This window comes from Prunus mume, linkage group LG3 (assembly GCF_029339155.1).
Source record: "Prunus mume cultivar Tortuosa linkage group LG3, ASM2933915v1, whole genome shotgun sequence".
In the NCBI taxonomy this organism is placed as follows: Eukaryota; Viridiplantae; Streptophyta; class Magnoliopsida; order Rosales; family Rosaceae; genus Prunus; species Prunus mume.
Genome location: NC_142700.1, coordinates 22,496,605 through 22,517,147, shown reverse-complemented (window position 1 = coordinate 22,517,147; position 20,543 = coordinate 22,496,605). Strand labels below are relative to the sequence as shown.

Here is a 20,543-nt window from a genome sequence, read left to right as displayed (position 1 = left end):
TCTCCATAGCAACTCCGTATCGTTCATGTTGTGAAAAACCTTTGGCGGCTTTATGTATTTCTTTAATCCTCGTATGTCAGGTTGGGTTGTGTGGCTCATATTGGAAGTTGAGGCTGTTACATTTGGTATTAGTAGTTGCGAATTGGCAATTGGCAATTGGCGTGCTTTAGTATGAATATCAATTCACAGGCTTCAATACTTCGAAGAACACACCCAAATTCATTGAATCTCAATTGTCTTTAGTTAACTCCTTTTATCCACACCCAAAAATTACATTGCTCTTCAATTGCAGGCTTCCTCCATTTGTTCAAGTGAAAGATAGGTCACATCTATGCTGCTTCTTTTTTTTGGTACTCTGTATTGCTTGATTATTTTTTATATTTTGGTGATTGCTCTGCATTATTTAGTACAATATTATAATTTGGCCATAACAAATTTCAATAACACCATAAAACATAGTTTCAACGGCAAATTATGATAATTTTATATAAATCCGAAAGGTTTTCTTAAAATAAAATACTCCGAAGGAAAATCATAGAGGTAGTTATGTCATGCATTATGTCCTGGCATTGGACGGATGAAAAAGAACAATTCACGTTGTTCCTACTATCTTTTTCTACACTGCAAAAACTTGGTCTAAGATGTTGATAAGCTGGTCCTTCAAGTCTTAGTTGAATGCTTTCCTATAAATTAATCAAACAATTAAAAATAATACTAATAAAACTTAAAACAAACAAAAATATATAAGTATATGTGTAGTGAATTCAGTAAATTAAGATAACAAACCTATGGATGTATAAGTGAGTAATTGGACAACAATGAATGTATAGCTTGGTATGCAAGTGGGTGATTTGGAATCGCTTGAACACTAGAAACAGTTGGAAATCCATACTGAAAATCTGCGACTTTGCATACAGATGCCATATTGAAATGATTTTGAGTTGACATTCCAATCGATTCCTAAATATTAAATTCCAATCAATACATAAAAAATATACTTTGAGAATGCCAATGTTAAAAAAATTACAAATATTCTATACCCGAACATGTGTATATAAATTTGAGTGTCCGCTCATCTCACGTGCGGATAAATTAATTTCCTTAGACGCTGTAAAACAATTAAACGATAATTATATTGACATAAAGTAAATAATAAACAAAAAAAGTTGATCAACTAACTACTAAGAGCATCTACAATGGGCTCCCTAAACAACTTCCTTAGACAAATTTTAGGGAGTAATCGTAAAAGTGCAACTCCAACCACGCTTCCTATTGACCTCCTAAAATAGGGAGTCCTCTATGAGCTCCTAAATCTGAGGAGAGATAAATGACTCATAGTGGCTCCCTATAATTTAATGCTGCTTTATTTAATGAGTATTTCAAACCTGTATTTAATGTTAACTATATTTTATTTTATTTTTTAATAGAGATGGACCAATCAAAAAAGAGTTATAGCATTTATGACTCTCCAAATTAGGGAGTATGATTGGAGTTAAAAAAATTTTAGAGAGCTCCTAAAATAGCTTTCTTATATTCTTAGCCAAATTTTAGTTAAGAAATAGAGAGCATCATTGTGGATGAACCTTTAGATGAACCTTTAGAGAGCCAAATTTTCTTCTATTCTTAGCCAAATTTTCTTTTAGATGAACCTTTCTTTTTCGATGGCTTTGATTCCAATGAACTCTTAATTCTACCTTTTCCTCTACCTTTGGACTTTTGAATCTTTGGATCTCGTAATTTAAGATCATCCTCATCTTCACTGACATGCTTATCAATAATTTCATCGTGTTCGTCTCCAAAGTATGGATGTTTTTCTAATTTTGCCTCTAACTGTAACAATTCAGACTTCAAAAAAGTGCATGTTTGGTTGTTCCTTGCACCCTTTGCTATGATTCTTTGTACTATATGAGATAACTCGCTATACTGAACCATGGAAGATGACTCTAGAGTACTCAAAGGCACTTCCCCATTGGAATCAAAGTCAACATCACATGTAGCTTCCTTGCTCCATCTCTTTAAATAATATTTAGATGGTAGAGTTGAAAACTCTAATTCATGGTATAATTTTAGTGCATGTGCACAAAGAATCCCCTCAAATTCAAACTTTTTACAGCTGCAACTAACCGTTTGATCAGAAAGGTCATATGTAAGTGATTTGCTCATTCCTCTCATTCCAGATTTCATAACCATATATCTACGTGTTAGCCCATCATCACTTTGTAATTTCAGCCTCAAACCTAAAAGTTTTTTACACTCATCTTGGAAACAATAGAACAACTCACTTGTATACTTCATTGTTGGTTCAATCTCCACATTCGAATTAGAGGATAAATTGGGCCATTTTTGTTTAGTTGCAGTTTCTGCTTGCCTTTCCTTTTCTCTTCGGTCCACTACAGCTTTGTCATATTGTACAACAAATTCTCGAAGAAGAAGGTTTCGAGAAAAAAAAACTTTTTCAAAAATGCATTTATGCTTTCACTTCTTTGTGTTGTTGTCATACCTAGAAAAAAAAATTAACATGAATTAATCATATTTCACAAAATAAGAACTTAAAAGAATAGGATTTCTATGTTTTTACACCTGCACAAAAGTGGTCTCGCCCATAAACTTGTGCCCATTTCTCACGCAGTGCGTATATTCCTTCTAGCCAACTATTTCCTCTCAATCCATAATCATCAAGTAAACCTTCCCAACTTGATTCAAATTCTTCAACAATCTCTGGATCATATACACAACTTTTAAAATCTTTTGCGAATGCTTGAAATTCAGAAAAAAAAACATGACCCAAGTTCTTTGCAGCATTCTGATATATATGCCACAAGCAAAGTCGATGATGGCAATTAGGAAAAACTTCGATGATTGCAGCAGCAATTGATTGAGCTTGATCTGTAAATATGGTTTTTGGTTCTTTTCCTTCATTAGCTTGTAAGAAGACCTTAAACAACCACTCACATGGATCAGTACTCTTTCCATCTAGCAAACCACATCCAAAAAGTATGGTTTGCCCATGATTATTAAGCCCAATGATCGGAGCACACACCATGTTGTTGGCTGCGCAAATCTCTCGGCCTGGTGCTTCGGGCCGTGGGGATGAGCGTTAACACGTGACGCCCTTCTTTCGGATGCAGTGCGGTTGTGCGCGGGCGTGCCAAAGACGGTCTACCGTGCGTCGAGATGGTGATGAGGTTTTGGGTCGAGGATGGTTTAAATGATGCGCCTGTTTCGAGTTCAATTCCTGATCAAACGATTGTGGTGAGAGAGGAACCGATCTCGGCCGTCGGTTCACGGCCCGAGCTACAAGGCCGTTTGATGGTTGTGTTGGTGGCGGGTTTTAGGCAGTGCTCTGGCGTGTTGCTCAGAGAGCGACGGTCGTATGATATATGGGGTGAATAAGATGACAACAGGGATGATGCTCCGGCGCCTTGAAAATCAAGGGTCGTATGATATATTGATGAATGGATTTTCCTTACAATCTACCACTACTCCTAGGAAAGCAAATAAAGGTATTGAAAGTGCATTACAGGAAAATATAATTTGCTCCGTGGGAGGCTTTTGGTTTGATGTTTGAACCCTTTGAATTTAGTCATGAGCTTAGTATTTATAGGAGGAGTCCTGGAAGGACAATCGAGGCTGACAAGACCTGCGTGGTGGAGCCTGACCGGGGCAAGTGGGTAGTCAAATCGGCATTTGGGATCGTGAAGTATGGTGGCTTGGGGTTGAGAAGCATGGTAGTGTGACCCCCATAAATCTTGGTAAATCTCGGCCACCGCCCTGATCGTGGGTTCGCCCCTTGGCCTTGGGAACGCATTTAATGCCCTGGTCTGGTAGTTGGTGATCTGACCTCAAGTCGTAAGATTACTTGTGAGAATGTCTACGCCTAACCACCCTGATTTTCATCACCAAATCCTGACTTCAGTCACTTCCCTTGTGCATTAAATGATTCTTGCGACTAGTGGGTTTGCTGCGAAGTCAGAGGCATTACTTCATTAAATGAGGCGTGGGACCCTGAGGCCACGTGGCGATTTAACCACAGCTTCTTCGGCCGTGTCTTTTACGGCCTTCGCTTCGCCTTCAACACTGCGGTCGCGAGGTCGAGAGGACTCTGCCTTTACAGTTTTTCTTTTGTTTTAGGAAGGCGAAATGCTAGACGAAACGGTAGGTGCCGGGGCCGAAAGGAAGTCCCCTCAATCAGCCTATGACCGTGATTTATTAGGCACAAACACATGTTGTAGTTGTTCGTTTTGAATGTCGTATCAAAACACAGAACATCACCAAATATAGCATAATCATGTCTTGCTTTTCCATCACACAAAAAAACAACCACATATTTCATTCTCCATGTTTGTTCGAATAGAATGAAAGAATTACTTATCTTGAGCTTGCTTTTGCTTGAAATATTCAAGCAAACATTGCGAGTCGCCTCTTTTTTGAAATTCAGTGCGCTTTCTCATAATCAAATTGTTGCAATCAGCTTGAATGAAATTTAAATGTTGAGGCCCTCCTGCTTCTGTTGTCATGTATGAGAAAATTTGAGATGACTTTAGACCTGCATGATGCATTTGATTGATGAATCCTGCTTGACAAGGCTCTATTGTTATTTGTGACCTCAGCAAATGTGAACTTGATAATAGAACAAGATCATGATGATCCAAGAGATCAAGACTTTCAACATCAGAATCTAAGTGTATACAATCAACAGATTCTTTACCATCATTGGAATATGTAGCATGAAATTCATCCTCTTCATGGTCCATGAGGACACTAGCAGTATGGGCCTGCATATGTATCATATTACTTGATATTCAATGATTGACCCAACAAAAAAAATTGAATATTCAATGAATGCTACATCCGTAAAGAATTTTTTATTTTTTATTTTTTTATAAACTTAATCTTCACAGCCAATATTGGTCTTCCACTTCCGATGAAACTGTTGGCATCCCAATCTTAACAAAAAAACTTAATCTTCACAGCCAATATTGCTTGTTGTTTTTGGTTTTTATGGAAGTTTATTTAGATTTTTAAAAAAGGACATGAATTAAATTCGAATTTGGTTTGATACTCAAAAAACTAAATAATGCAGAGCAATCACCAAAGTATAAAAAATAATCAAGCAATACAAAGTACTAAAAAAAAGCAGCATAGATCATTACCTATCTTTCACTTGAACAAATGGAGGAAGCCTGCAATTGAAGAGCAGTGTAACTTTTGAGCGTGGATAAAAGGAGCTAATTAAAGCTAATTGAGATTCAAAGTATCTGGGTGTGTTCTTCAAAGTATTGAAGCCTGTGAAGTGGTATTCATATTAAAGCACGCCAATTGCCAACATGGACATGTTAAAGAATTACTGCGAGGCGCACTTGATTCTTTGTAGCAAGCTAGAGGTAGTTGGAGATGTGTTTAATAGACATATTGTGGAGCAGATTATAGAACAGGGTCTCATAATTGGCAATAGGGTTAGCAACGTGGGTCGTAAGGTATTGGGGTTGTGCGTTCACATGAAAACAATGCACCTCAAGCATCGTTATGAGCTGTGAAAAGTGGAAAGTTTATTTGGGTAGTTGTTAATTAATGGGAGTTTCACTAAAACACCCAAAATGGGGGTTGAAATTATAAAAAAACCCAAGCACTATTTAAACATATAAACGCACCCAAAACCCATCATTACACACACTCAAAACCCATTTATAAACACACCCAAAAAGTTGACTTTGGGGTTGATTTTGGGTGTGTTTCTATGTTTAAATAATGCTTGGGTTTTTTTATAAATACATGTCTAGGATTGGGTTTATTTATAAATTTGTATTAATTAATTTAGAAAAGTGGAAAGTTTGCTAGATTAATAAGGGTAAATCAGGAAAAATCTTATTGAAATATTGTTTCTCTCTCATAATAATGTTATCAATAAATAAAAAATAAAGAATTAACCATAGTTAAACCCATGGACATGTGTCACCTTTTAGGAGGGGTGGTGAGGGTACACCCAGGGTTAAAGTGGTGAGCAAAAATGCACCCATTGGACTATATTGACAAAACAGACTTGGGCTCCATTTACCAAAATTGGAGAGCGGCCCGGGTCATTTCAAAAAGAGAAAATTAAAATGAAACCAATTACATTAATTAGGCCCAGTTTGGGATTGCTGTCACTTTTAAAAAAAGTTGCTTATGCTGTGCTTTGAAAATAATTAGCTGTAAAGTAAAGCAGCTCCGTGTTTGGTAAACAATATCTTTAAAGTGCTGTTAGTACAAAAAGCAGTGTCAAAACCGTTTGGTAAGTTTTAATATAAAATTGTTGTAACTGTGAATGATGACTAAAATAGACATGATGTTAAAAGTGTTATGTACTAATCATGTGGTAGTAGTGGTAGTGATGGAGTGGAGGTGGTGGTGGTAGGGATGGCGCTTGTGGAGGTGGTGGTAGTGACAGCATGGTGGTGGAGGTGGCAGCATGGTGGTGGTGGTGGTGTTGGTTGTGGAGGTGGTGGTGGATGTGGAGGTTTTGAAAAAGGTGGTGGTTGTGGTGGTGGTGGTGGTGGAGGTGAAGGTGGAGTTGGTGGTGGTGGTTGTGGTGGTGGTGGTGGAGTTGGTGGTGGTGGAGGAGGTGGTGGTTGTGGTGGTGGCGGTGGTGGTGGCGGTGGCGATGGCAGTGGTTGTGGAGGTAGTGAATGTGGTGGTGTAAGTGGTGGAGTTGGATTTGGAAGTGGAGGTGGTGTTATTTTTTAAAATGAATGATAGTATTTTGGGAATTAAAAAAATTCATTAAGGGTTCATCTCTGCTTCTTTTGAAAGCACTTTGAAAAGCAACCCATAGCCGCTTTTAAAAGTCTGTCAAAAGGCCACTGCTTTTAAAATAATCGAGATATTTTATTTTTACCAAACACCTAAAACTGCTTAACTTTAAAGTGAAGCAGGTTTTTGGCCAAAAAAAGCAATCCCAAACGGGGCCTTAATCTTCACGGGATAAAGGTTAATTACCACCAATAGTGATTTAATCTAAAAGACCGAATTAATTGGTTTAATTTTTACCCAGTTTCCAGATCATATTTTTTCAAGGCTTGAGGTTTGATCATCACCATTTGTTATCAATTCAAAGTGAGATCAGCAACTCTAGAGCTAGAGAGGTGGAGCTTCTTTCCGTAATACCCACGTGATTCCAACGACAAGACGTCAACAGAAAACGGACAGAGGACATTCAAGGGAGTTGGTAGAAATGTGAAATCAGAAACCACTTCCCATAACCATTAAATTCCAGGAAAACAGGCTAAGTTTCCTTTCCATACCCATGAAGATCTCGTTAGTACAATTCCAGTTTGCAAGGAACGAACAAGAAGCAAGGGAGTTAGTGGTCAGAAAGTCTAAACTGATCATCATAACTAACTAAATCACCATTGGTGGTAATTAACCTGATCGGAATAACTGTTACTCCCTTATTTGCTGGAGTAAATACTTCTCAACGCATATCCTTCAGATATTAAGGAATCATCATTCATCCAGATTTCCTATAAATATAAGAGGGTGTGAATTGGATTGAAGGCAGCAGGAAAAAAAAATTCAAATCCAAAACAAAAACTCTCAGTCATACTGACAAAAAATCAAGCAAGATCGCACGATCTTAGTAGTCTTCAAACTCATAAGCAATTAGGCTATCTAGCTTGCAAAAGCCATCCAGCTTTCAACAAAACAAGCAGAACTCGAATCTCTAACTTCAATCTAGCTTGGAGAAGTAATTCACAAGGAAACCGAGATTTCTCTCATTACAAATTTTGTTCAAAATAGGTGACCCAAGCAGAATTCAAGTTTTTCATAATATGAAAAACTCGACAAACTTTCAAAGACATCTTGATGTCCCAAAATCACCAGAATAGTTGTTAGGTGACCCTTAGCCAATCAGAATAGGTATTGAAGTACAATTCTAGGTCAGCAATTGCCAATCCAGTCACTTCCAATCTAGTCCAGGTCGAAGAGAGTCCAGTTTTGCCCGCTCGACAAGCCTCTCCATGGCTCAAATTAATTATAGCTCTACGAATCTCAACATCGGTATCGATTTCTAGCTGATCTCCATTAGTTGAAGGTACTGACATGCAATTCCAGTACAAATATATCCACTTCAGCCTGAGCTACAGACAACAATCTAAGCAGAAATCGAAGCCCAATGTTCTCTTTGAACTGGTTTGTTTTATTTGCAAACACATATTTTGGCTAGATTTACTATTTTTTACTATGAGAAATTATAAAGTCCTCACTCGTCTGAGGTGAGAAAAGAATTTTCTTGGGAGATATTCCTCATCTAAATTCACAATCACTTGATCAAAGCAAATAGTTTGGGTGTAAGTTATTACATTTCATAATCTGTTAGGGTTTTTAACCATTAATAGTGGCATGCTCGCACACAAAAGAAAGTTGACTTGTTGACCACCAATGGTTTTCAGGTCAATGAGGAATTTTACCCTACCACCACAAGAACTACATAAAAATGGGTAAACAATTTGGCACGCCCAGTGGGACCTCACAGTATACATACTTCTAAACACCTCTTTTAGTGTATAAATATTAGAAGCTCTAGCCAGAATCTACGCTTTGCTATGGAAAGAGGTCAACCAGCTTTTTGAGAATAAGGACTTGAGTAAGAAGAGAGCGATGCTAGGTAATTAGCTCATGGAAGTACTAGAAGTAGACGTTCCTAGTCCAGCTCCAGAAGACTAAATCAGATATAGGAGGCTATGCTTGGACATGAAGCTGCAGCTCAAAGAAGTCAAGATACTCTTTACAATATGACTGCCAGGTTGGACAGAAGGGGCAGCCCTTATCCATGAGCAAGAAGTTCCAGCTTGACCCTGAAAAACGAGCAAGGAGCAACTCCCACTTGAGACTTCTCAGCAGATTTGATCACAATAGAAGGAAGTCTCGGCTTCTTTCTTAGTAGAGACACATCTCTTGCTCGCGAGGTTGCAACTTCATCTTTGGAGGACTAGGGGTAGCCTTCCTTTTTTCAGGGAGTTTGGTCGAGGACTTCTCTTGTTTGGTAGGGTAATCATCCAAGTCTGGGCAATACTGCTTCCACCTCTCAATATCCTTGGCAGGGGCCAAACCACCAACCTCCTTCCGCCACTTGCTCAACAGCCAGTGGCATTCGTGAAACCTTACAGGGATGTTCAAGGCCGTGCAGACCTTAGCCATGTCTAGCTCGAGGTCCAGCTTCTTGTTGTTATCCTTCTCTATAAGCAGAAGACCGAAGTTAGTTAGTCAAACATCAAAGAATTCAAATAAAATTGAAACAAATCAATATAGTATGACATACCATCGTAGTAGGTGAGGGGAACAAGTGGACCATTGCCTACTTTGCCTTCCCACCTTCCACTAACCTCCAACACTTCAGCATGTCACATGTGATCTCTTTGGCTGAAATTGTCAAATAGCTTGGAATTGCATACACGAACTTGGGCATACATCTCGTAGCACCTCACCTCGAAGAAGTAAAAAAAGCGTTAAGCCTAGCTTGAAGAAGAGGTTCAGGTTATCAAAACAGATGATCGCCCGGTAGACGTTTGGAGTACATTGGTTGGGGGCACACCCCATGATGCAAAACACCTTCTTGAAGAACTTAGATAGTGGGAACGTGAAGCCTAAGGATAAATAGCAGGGACGGAAGGTGATAATCCTGGCATCTGGATAGTTTGGGTCCACTCCGGGCACATCGTCTGTTGAAGGTTCCACCAGCTTGACATGCATGTCGTCAGGTATGGCAGAAGCATAGGTGGCACGCCACTTATGGAAGTATGCCTCGGTCGTGACACGATGCAAATTAGCCACAAATCTTTTCTTGTATACCTTGGAACCACCCCATATGTACAAGGACACTTGTGAGTGATCAGTGATTGTTGAATAGCTAGAAAAAGGCAAGAAAATTGCAAGTCAAATAGCATGTCAAAATCCTAAGTCACCGCACAAAAAAAAAAAAAAAAAAAACCAGCAGATACGGCAACCACCGACAACACAGTGCAGCCCAACCACTCTTCTACACTCCAACCCATGCTACCACACGGCTAGGTCTGCGCGTACATTGGCAATCCTTGGGCTTGGCCCATGATGCAGCCACAACGAGCAGAAAAAAATTGCGGTAGCAGCCACTAGAGACCGTTGTCGCAATCGTAGCTGGTCGTGCTAGCCACCCCATGCACCACGACGACAACCAACCGGGCCCACCCAGCTGGTCCTCGCAGCGAAGAAAAAGAAAAAAAAACATCAAGTTTGACGTACCAAACGACAACTCCTCTTCTCAACAAGATCTCTCTCTCACAAGCTAGAAAGTAGAGGAAACAAGTTTGCAATTTGAAGAGGAGAGAAGAGAAGCCTTGTATTTATAAATGTTGGGCATCCTAGGTCAAGAAGGAATCACAAGCATGTTCCAATTGGGAGCCCAACTCCAAGAAAAAGTCAAAAACCTACTCCCAATTAGGAGTCCAACTCGCAAAAGGTGCCTAACTCAAAGAAGGAAGCCCAAATGCAGTTCGAAAGCCCGATGAATATTTCTCATCTCCTCCATGCCTCACAAGCGTCATGCAAAAGTTGAGGGGCATTTGTGGGAACACATATTTTGCTGGCCAATAAGAAGACGACACGTGAAAAAGGAATATTCTTTAGGTCAACTAATTACCTTTATTAAATCTTATTTAATTAGGAAAATTACCTTTGATTTAATAGAGGAATATCTCCCCAAATCTCTTGGAATAATTTCCTATCATCTTTTTGGGAAAGAATAATCCTAACCAAATAATGATTATTCTCTAAAAACCCTAGCATACAAAGAGCACTATAAATACATGGCTACACAAGACATTCAAGGTAACTCAAAAAACCTTAGCTAATCACTGTCGAAATTATCCCTTTCTCTCTCTCTCTCTGCCGCACCATCTCCCTCTCCTTTACACGGCCCTAATAAATAGAATGTTTAGAATAAAAGCAACATATCAACAGACAAACTATGACATAGAACTTGTAACTTGAGTGGTTAAGAACATTATCTCTATATTAAGTCTTGTGTTCGATTCTCCATTTACACTAGTGTTCAACCATGTAACCTAAACGTTCATAGCTCGCCATAGAATTTGTTACACAACCAGTTCAACGGACATGAAAAGTGCGCAATTTCTTCACATGAGAGACGAAACCAGAAATGTGCCAAGGTTTAAGGCAGTCTTGCCTACAAGAAGGCAACTCTCATAAGGATGCTTAACCTCGTTGATTCTATTTGTATATTATGCAAAGCCTGTTGTTGTGTTGTGCCCCAATGTAAAGCCATCCATTTTTTATTTTTTATTATTTTTTTAAAAACATTGAAGAGGGGCTGTGGCTAGTGTCCTGGAGTCGCTCTAAACGGGGAAGTGGAAAGTTGGCTACAGTTTGCTGATTGGAGCAAGCAATTAATTCAAATGTTGCTCACCAAATTGAGCAACGTGTTGCCTTTGCCGAGGCTGTTGCGAATACAACTAGATGCAAAGAGGTGTCTAATTTTTCTTGTTAAAACTTAACCTGACTTGGTTTTAAGCTCCATCTACAGGAGAAAAAGTTATTTTTGCTGGAATGTAACGGTATACCGAACTAATGACGTATTGTCTTGTATTTCAACTTTCCTATATATAACCAATTAGCTCTTATTCTAATAATGTTTCTTCTCTGAATATTAGAATATGTTGTAAGTTCGAAACCCCAATTCCATTTAAATGAAAATATTTTTTTACATATAACATCGTTCAACTAACTTGAAAATTCGTCATAATCACATTATAATTGCATAAAAGTTCTTCTCCAAGTTTTCGGTGCAATCCAGAAGACCTCGCTATTTCTAATCCTAGTTTATTTTTTTATGCTGAGTGTAACTTTAATTGTACATGTGGCAGAATATCGTTGGACAGCGTCAACACTTTGAAGACAGATTTCTCCTCATTTGGGCGGAGGTTTCAATCGGTAACTCCCCTCGTTTCCATCGACAAACTCAACTCTTGATATCTTCCCTCGGACCTTGCCACCTTCTTCTTCACATTGTTCACACTCTTTTTCTCTCCCTTTCTGCTTTCTCGCTCCACAGCTCTTGGGGTCCCCAAACACTTTCCTTCTTCTTCATTCATTCATTCTGATCCTGTTCTGAGACAATTGAGAAAGGTATTTCCAAGTCCCAGTATCAAAAGTTTTAATCTTTGAATCGTTTTAGAATGGCAGCAACATCCCATTTCTTTTGGGTTGTGATTTCTTGGCTGATACACTCTACTGTGTTATTTGGTCGAAATAGTTTTACCATTTCCAACCAATTTTACTTTTCTTTTTTTATCGTTCTGCAATGGCAGTGGCGCTAATATTGGTTTTTGTTTCTTTGGTGTAACTGGGTTTACTTACTTAGGTCTCTTTGTTTTCAAAATGGATGCCACAATGCCCATTTGCAAGATTGTCACTCCAACTCCTGTAAGTACCTCTGTCTCCCTGTATTTATTGTATTTTTGGAATTGAGTCTTGGGTTGTGTTCTGTTTAGTTGGAATTGGGTTGTGTTCTGTTTAGTTGGAATTGGGTTGTGTTAGTTTAAGTTCTTAGGTACAGAATTGGGTTGCATTTTATTTCTGTATGGACTGAAGGATGTCTGGCTTGGTAGATAATTACCTTTTATATCGTCAGTTTTGTAGAAAAGCTCAATGCTTTATCCAATGCAGCCAAACAGATGATAAGTGAAAGATCCTAATTGATTAGGGAAAAGTAAAATATTGGAATTCTTAGATAAGTAGAATTTACAAAACCAATGAGGTCTGCTTGTTATATTGTCTTCAGAATCCTCCATTCTATTATGATCTCCACTCCAGACCTGTTTTCTGGTTTATTTATTCATTCACATTTGTTCTTGTTTTTCTTATGTCAATGGAAGGGCTTATTTTTTGGGAGAACTAGAGAGATCCAGAGTTCCCAATGCAGCTTTATGGTGGGAAATAAAGTCAACTTTTTAAGGCAGAGAGCTCGGGGTGCTCAAGTTACTTTCAAATCCAGGAAGCATGGGGGAGCTCTCCATGCTACATGTCGTGCTGAAAAAATTCTGGTGGCAAATAGAGGAGAAATTGCTGTTCGCATTATTCGAACTGCCCATGAAATGGGAATACCTTGTGTGGCTGTTTACTCAACAATAGACAAGGACGCACTGCATGTGAAATTGGCTGATGAATCAGTTTGTATTGGTGAAGCAGCAAGCAGTCAATCGTAAGTGGTTGATCAGTTAATTTTTCATTTTGTTGTTCTTTCTTCTTTAACCTGCATCCCTGTGTTATTTTGTTGATTAAATGGAAAACTGGAATAGTTTAACATGGAGCTCATGTGGAGAGAGAGAGAGAGAGAGAGAGAGAGAGAGAGAGGCCATTTAAACCATGACAAAGGACTGCATTTCTTTCTGAATACCATTAAAGTTCATGATTTAGGAAACCTAAAGGAACCGTGATGTATTTATTCATGTCATGCCTTAACTGGATTTGTGCAGTGCGTGTGATTGTTTTTTTCTTCTTGCTTAGTTACAATTTAGTATAAAGTTAATCTTAATTACTCAGATTTAGCTAGTAAGATTACCATGAATTGTTTTTTCTCTTCCGAAAAAAATTAAGGATGAAAGTAAAATACATAACAACATCATTAATAGATGATCATTTTTTCACAAAGACATTTGAAATAAAGAAAGTGAAAACAAAGACTCTAGTAATAATAAGCCAATGGTTTTAAATGGCTCATGCCTGGCATTGGTCCTTTTCGTGCTCGTGCCAGATATGTCGACCTGGACCGACATGAATGTGAATGTCCATGCCTGGTTGGCATGGCATGACATTGGATATTTCCCCTTTCATGACCACTTTAATTGTGCCATTCTCATGCCAGCCTGCTTTGCACCATTATCTGTGCACTACATTCTTTATCTTTGTATCATGATAAGTTTTTTTTTTATCCTTTGTCTCAGTTTCTGTTACAGATGACAGTGGTTGAATTGTGCATTTTGATCTGTCTTTCTACAGGTACTTAGTTGTTCCAAATGTTTTATCTGCTGCTATCAGTCGGAAATGTACAATGCTGCATCCAGGATACGGTTTCCTTGCTGAGAATGCATCATTTGTTGAAATGTGCAGAGAACACGGAATCAACTTTATTGGGCCTAAGGTAAGTACTTGAAATAAAAAACTTCAAGCTAGGAAGTTTTGGACTTTCTTCTCTTCATTCAAATTTTAGATGTAACCCTGATAACTTAACATAGAGTCTTTCAAAATTTCATGTAAATTCGGAATGACATATTATCTAGCAATTTAGTGATTAGTAATGAATAAAATGTTCAACTCAGAAGATATTTATTGTTCTTATCCTAGCCTAAAACAATTTTTTATTTTTTATTTCTTGAGTTGTGCTTTATTTGCCTTTATATCTCTCTAAATATTCCCTTTCTTAGAGTGAATAGTGATTGATCCGTTTAGGTCATGGAGATATAAGCACATGACTCTTTAGTTACTCATTAGTTAATTGATGTACTGATGTGGGACAAACTGTTTGCTATTTGGGTTACAGCCGGACAGCATCCGTGTTATGGGTGATAAAGCGACTGCCAGAGACACAATGAAGACAGCAGGTGTTCCAACTGTACCAGGAAGTGATGGATTACTACAGGTCTCTACTTTACCCTCAGTTATTATACATTTCAACACCTCCAGGTCTAGGTGGTTATATGAATTGGTTTGTGTTAATTGTTGTCAACTTTTTTTTTTTTAATTTTTATTTTTCTGTCAACAGAGCACAGAGGAAGGAATCAGGCTTGCAGATGAGATTGGTTTTCCTGTTATGATCAAGGTAAAGTGTCTTGTATTAATATATCTCATGATAATTAAAATTCATTGCACCTTCATGTGCCTTAGAATTTGCAGTGCATACTCTCTCATGTCAACTCTGAAAATTCAGAAGTTAAACGTACTTCTAATGTAAAAAATTGAATTTGTTTTATCAATAAAACCTATTGATAATATTATAGGCATTTATTGACTATCAATTGTACAATGAGGGTAATTTAGAGGAATACATGCCTATTTATGTAGGATAGCCGCTCAAGATTTGTAACTGTTTGACTAGGAAAGACTTCCTACCCAGTTACCTTGCTATAGTGCTAGACTAGGACAACTTACTAACTCAATGAAGCCGGAAGATATTTTTTACGGGTTTCAAATTTTCAGTTTGAATCATGCATGGAGTTGCTAAGAAAGACTTCAGTTGGCGGCTTAATTCTTAGTACCTATAGAGAATTTGAACTGTTACCTCTGATCTCTGGATAAGGTCGCTTTCATCGTTTTTCAGAAAAAATCTAAACGATCTTATTTACTAGTATGGTATTTATCTACCTTAATGAATCAAACTTGAACTTTTTAAGACTTCAATGAACTGTAATACTTATGAGATGAATGGTTGTTTTAGGATTCTGGCCTTTCATTGATATTTTCCTTCTAGCTCTGTGTTAACAGAGCCGATATACTATTTTATCTGTTATATGATTTGTTTCTATAAAGTGATGAGCATATTTTTTTTATTTAAGGCAACGGCAGGAGGTGGAGGACGTGGCATGCGTCTTGCTAAAGAACCTGAAGAGTTTGTGAAGTTGCTACAGGTACTACACCTAATAAGACATTATCTTCCTATTTTGTTGCTTTGATGCCTTCATTTTTTGTTTGTCTTCTGTGAAAGTATTTCGTAAATCATCTTTGGAGGTATATTTTTAAGTTTTATGTTAAATAAGTTTAAGACTACAACTTTGAACAGTTGGGTTCTGAGTTTAGTCGATCTTGTTATCGACAAAATGAATGTTTTCTATTTGTATTACATTGTTGCTTCCATTATCTTAATTTGCTGCCTCACTTTAATTGTTTGCAGCAAGCAAAGAGTGAGGCTGCAGCTGCTTTTGGAAATGATGGAGTTTACTTGGAAAAGTACATCCAAAATCCTAGACACATTGAATTTCAGGTAATGTACTCATAAAAGTTCCTGTAAAATTTGTTCAAATATTATTCTTTATAATTAGACATTGGTATTCAATTTGACTTTTGATGCCTGCCTGCAACCCCTTGATTCATCTATTGTATACAGGTTCTTGCAGATAAATATGGTAATGTTGTTCACTTTGGAGAGCGGGATTGCAGTATCCAGGTACTTTAAGTGGCCTTATTGCTTGCATGAATCTCTATTAAGTTTTTTTTCTTCTAGTTATTATAACTTCTTAAACATCTTAGTTCTGATTTCTTGAAGGCAAGCAAAAATGGTCATAACCTTATGACTCTTTGTAACATTAGGATATATTATCCATTTATCCTCTATTTTTTCCTTGAAATGCAAAACCCAATGACTCCTGCCATATTGATTTTTCATGTGTTGAATTCGACCATCTCAGAGAAGGAACCAAAAGCTGCTGGAAGAAGCACCCTCCCCTGCATTGACCCCAGAGTTGCGTAAAGCTATGGGTGATGCAGCAGTTGCCGCAGCAGCATCGATTGGTTACATTGGTGTTGGAACCATTGAATTCCTTTTGGATGAAAGAGGTTCCTTTTACTTCATGGAAATGAACACTCGTATTCAGGTTAAACTAATCTTTTGAGGATGGCTTTGTTTTGCACAAATTTTTTTGCTTAGTTATGTTAAATTACTTTTTTTCCCAATGGAACCACAGGTTGAGCATCCTGTGACAGAGATGATTTCCTCTGTTGACTTGATTGAAGAACAAATTCGTGTAGCTATGGGAGAAAAACTTCGATACACACAGGTAATTAATTGTAGTAGGGTAGTTTTAGATACACATATGATGCTTCCTGTTCAATGTCTGATGGAGGTGGCTCCATCTACAGGATGAGATAGTGCTCAGAGGACATTCAATTGAATGTCGTATCAATGCAGAAGATGCTTTTAAAGGATTCCGACCTGGGCCAGGTGTGTGTACATAGCTATGTTCTGGTTCCCTCGGTTTTTTTCTATTATCTTGTATTGGTTTTATGGGGTGCAGCCAAACCCTGATGAATAGGTTCTGAGTTAGTTCAGCAGTCAAGGTTTCCATGGATTTTATTACTGTCGTTTTCAGTGTACGTAATCTTCTCTGCCATTTTTACAGGAAGAATAACCGCCTACTTACCATCTGGAGGTCCCTTTGTTAGAATGGATAGCCATGTTTATCCTGATTATGTGGTTCCTCCAAACTACGACTCCCTTCTTGGAAAGGTTTGTGGACCAATAAACCGTTGCTAGCCATGGTTTCCCATATACATATGTACAGTATAAAATTATAGGTTCTAGGTTTGTTGTTCTGATTACCTTGGCAATTTCTCTCTTAATGTAGCTTATTGTTTGGGCACCAACAAGAGAAAAGGCAATTGAGCGAATGAGGAGGGCTCTTGATGACACTATTATAACAGGTAAGTAATGAAGTTAATTGTTGAAATCCTTCCATTTTACTTATTATTTGTGTCAGCATAATTGTACTTTGTGTGAGCCAATTGGAAGTGTTGTCAATAGAACAGAGCGGTTGGCAGTTTAGTGGAGGATGATATTAGAAGGGTCTGTATGCCCAGGGTTCTTTCTGTTTAGTTGTTCTTTGTTATATTAGTGGGGTTGAGTTGTATTTGTTTCATTTTTTGTTTACAGCTTTGGGTCGTTCAATTCATATTGTAAATCTACAATTTTTTTTCTTTATTCATGGCTGTGAATGTAGTTAGCTAGATAAATATTTTTTTTTTCTATTCATGGCTGTTAATTTAGTTATTGCCTTTATTCCACAGGGGTTCCCACAACCATTGAATATCATAAACTTATCCTTGATGTAGAGGATTTCAAAAATGGCAAGGTTGATACTGCTTTTATTCCGAAGCATGAAGAGGAGCTCGCAGCGGTAAGAAGCTAGTCTAACCCTGAACATAATTTTGCTGGTGAGGTTTTGATTTTTCATTTGGGTTATTCTGGTGGTTATGGACAGGCGACTGGGGCTCAGGTGTTTACAATTTATTTATTTATTTTTGTGTGATGTAAGTCAACTAGAAACTGGCTTCAAACTCTAATTAGGTGATTAGGGTTTTAAAGGTATTAACAGTCAAATAACTTTTGATCTTTGTAAGTTATTTAACACTGAGCTCTACGTCCAGTATGTAAGTCCTGGAAAGTAGTTATCTTTGCCTTTGGCATTTAGGGCCTGTTTGGGAGTGCTTTTGGAGATGCCAAAAGCGCTTCTAAATGGGTAAGAGCACTTCTTTCTTTTAAAATTTCTAAAAGCACTCCCAAATGAGCCCTTAATATATTGTCACCTGACTGATTCTGAATAAATTGTATTTCTTTTTAATCCATAACTTAGTATCATTAGATGAAGTGGAGATTTTACGTGCACAATTTATATTTTTAAGAAATAACAAATTGCTTCTTTTTAGTGGGTCTTTCCCTGGTCAGAGGTTTTTATTCATTAAACTTGTGTTATATTTACTAATGCCGTATTATTTATGTGACCACAGCCCCAACATTTGGTGCCTGCAGCCCCTGCCAAAGAACTAGCTGGTGCATCTGCTTAGATGGATGGAGCTCGAGTTGCTACTGTCTGGTCAAGTCACCCACTACATTTAAAAAGCGGCAAATCATTCACTTTTTTGTATTTTAGTTATTTAATTTGTGTTAATGTTGTTACTTTTATAGCACTAGTAACATTGACATGCCTTGCATTTCATGTGAGAATTCCCTTTGGAATTTTGATATGTTCTGTTTCAACTGGGTGTACTGTGTACAAACCTGTATTGCTCCCTATATATGTAGAAATGATGATGAGGTTTTGCAAACTATCCATATTAATAAGCAAAGATGCTTCCTTCATTGTTAGGCTCAATCCTAAAATACCATTTTTCAGGTTTCACTTTTGGCTGAATTTAATTGTTAGGCTGTTGGCTGAAATCAACCTTAATTAAGGTTTTGAGTTATAAGCTGTAGTGGCATCTAAATGAGGCAATGCTCCCATATGCTGGTCTTCAAATTGACATAAGAACCCTATGTTGGATGAATGCCTAATGTCTGTCTAGAGGAAGTGGGAATTGATTATATATCATTTCAATGTAACGAAGCAACAGCAAACAAGAGACTCATCTCCGAGAAGTTATTGTGTATTTGATACACCTAACTGGACCTGGCAACAAAACCCGTTTTTTGTTTTTGTTTTTTCAGGTCGTGTCCGACACAACCCGTTTTCTTAAATGGGTCAATTGTAACAAGTGAATCTATTTATCAACAAGGCCCACTCAAACTGAACCCGAATACTGAATTTTTCGTGCCTGTCTCCATTCTTTTTTTTCTTTTCCTTTTTGGTAAAGTGGAAGCCAAACGCCCAGCAAAAGCACTAAGGAACGATTAGTCTGGGTAAAGAAACCCTGCACAAATCATTAACAATCAAGTGGGTGTTTGTATTCTTTATCGGATCATGCATACCTAACAAGTATATTATATATATATTTTTTCTTTTGTGCCAAGAAGGGTCAAAGCCCATTACAAACAAGCACCTAAACTACTCTGGGTCTCAAGCCCCTACAGAGATCCTCAAAGGTGAGTGCAAACCCAACTCCAAATACAGTCCATAGACGCTCAGACTATCATGAGTGGTAAGTTATAAGGGGTAAGTTATAAGCGTTTCACTTTATAGCCATTAGATCAATCCAAGGGCTAGGGAGGATTGAGATAAAGTTGTGCAATTGGGTAGGTGAGGAACCCAAACCCGAATTTAATATCCAGCATTGAAGTTGGTCCCAAAAAAAAAAAAAACAAAGAGGCAAGTTCGAAGTTTGAACAGAAAAAAGCCATCGTTCTAAAACCCATAGCTCTTTGAGAAACCGCTAAGCTCTGGGAACGATTGAAGGCAACGGTTACGACGGTTGAAGGCGACGGTTGAAGGCAACGATTGAACGCAACTCTGTTCTCTAACTCGTGAAAAAATATTTATTTTGAATGGAAGGGGCAAAGGCGTGGATTCTGAAACAGTGAAAGGGCGAAGCAATGGAAGGGGAAGGAGAAAAGCCATATTCGTTGGAAGTGATAGGTTCCATTTGTGGAGCAAAGCCGCACAAAGAGCCCTCACAGACACCTTGCGATTGTTCAATAACCAATATTTGGTGAGTAATTTATGGAATTTGAGTTTAGGGTTAGAGTAATGGTTTTCCCCAATTTGTACCATCAATGTTGTTGGATTTGGTATCTCTTCTTTGTGCTTCACTTGCATGTTAATTTTTGCTTGGGTATATGTTAAAAATCGAATGAAAATCAAGTCAATAACATGTCAATAACAAGTCAATAATTATGGGAATAAGATAATGGTGTTGAATTGGGGTTAGAGTAACGGTTTTCCCCAATTTGTACCATCAATGTTGTTGAATTTGGCATCTTTTCTTGGTGCTTCACTTGCATGTTAATTTTTGCTTGGGTATATGTTAAAAATCAAATGAAAATCAAGTCAATAACATATAACATGTCAATAACTTGTCAATAATTATAG

General features: G+C 37.8%; 1 protein-coding gene and 1 pseudogene across 2 annotated transcripts; one reads left to right on the top strand and one right to left on the bottom strand.

Moving 5' to 3' along the window:
* Window positions 1-244: 244 nt before the first annotated feature.
* LOC107880717 (protein FAR1-RELATED SEQUENCE 5-like) lies at window positions 245-4,781 on the bottom strand (annotated as a pseudogene).
* Window positions 4,782-11,912: 7,131 nt separating this feature from the next.
* On the top strand, window positions 11,913-18,880 carry LOC103326769 (biotin carboxylase 1, chloroplastic). Of its 2 annotated transcripts, none has more exons than XM_008229008.3 (16): window positions 11,913-12,159; window positions 12,395-12,456; window positions 12,909-13,234; window positions 14,032-14,173; window positions 14,573-14,671; window positions 14,795-14,851; window positions 15,585-15,656; window positions 15,920-16,009; window positions 16,133-16,192; window positions 16,434-16,619; window positions 16,710-16,802; window positions 16,885-16,966; window positions 17,145-17,251; window positions 17,370-17,445; window positions 17,809-17,918; window positions 18,529-18,880. In XM_008229008.3, the coding sequence occupies exons 2-16, from the start codon at window positions 12,412-12,414 to the stop codon at window positions 18,583-18,585; spliced, it is 1,602 nt and encodes a 533-aa protein (XP_008227230.2). In that variant the 5' UTR covers window positions 11,913-12,159; window positions 12,395-12,411; the 3' UTR covers window positions 18,586-18,880. The 2 variants fall into 2 exon arrangements, with proteins under 2 accessions (XP_008227230.2, XP_088905491.1); XM_089049365.1 differs by having other exon boundaries at window positions 11,914-12,159; window positions 17,809-17,955; window positions 18,529-18,735.
* Window positions 18,881-20,543: the final 1,663 nt, after the last annotated feature.

What these genes read in the sequence shown, in the direction of transcription:
- LOC103326769 (XM_008229008.3), top strand. Translation starts at nt 12,412, where the DNA reads ATGGATGCCACAATGCCCATTTGCAAGATTGTCACTCCAACTCCT. An exon ending in GTTTTCCTGTTATGATCAAG is followed by an intron (nt 14,852 to 15,584) that starts GTAAAGTGTCTT and finishes TTTTTATTTAAG; the next exon opens with GCAACGGCAGGAGGTGGAGG. An exon ending in AAAAACTTCGATACACACAG is followed by an intron (nt 16,803 to 16,884) that starts GTAATTAATTGT and finishes CTCCATCTACAG; the next exon opens with GATGAGATAGTGCTCAGAGG.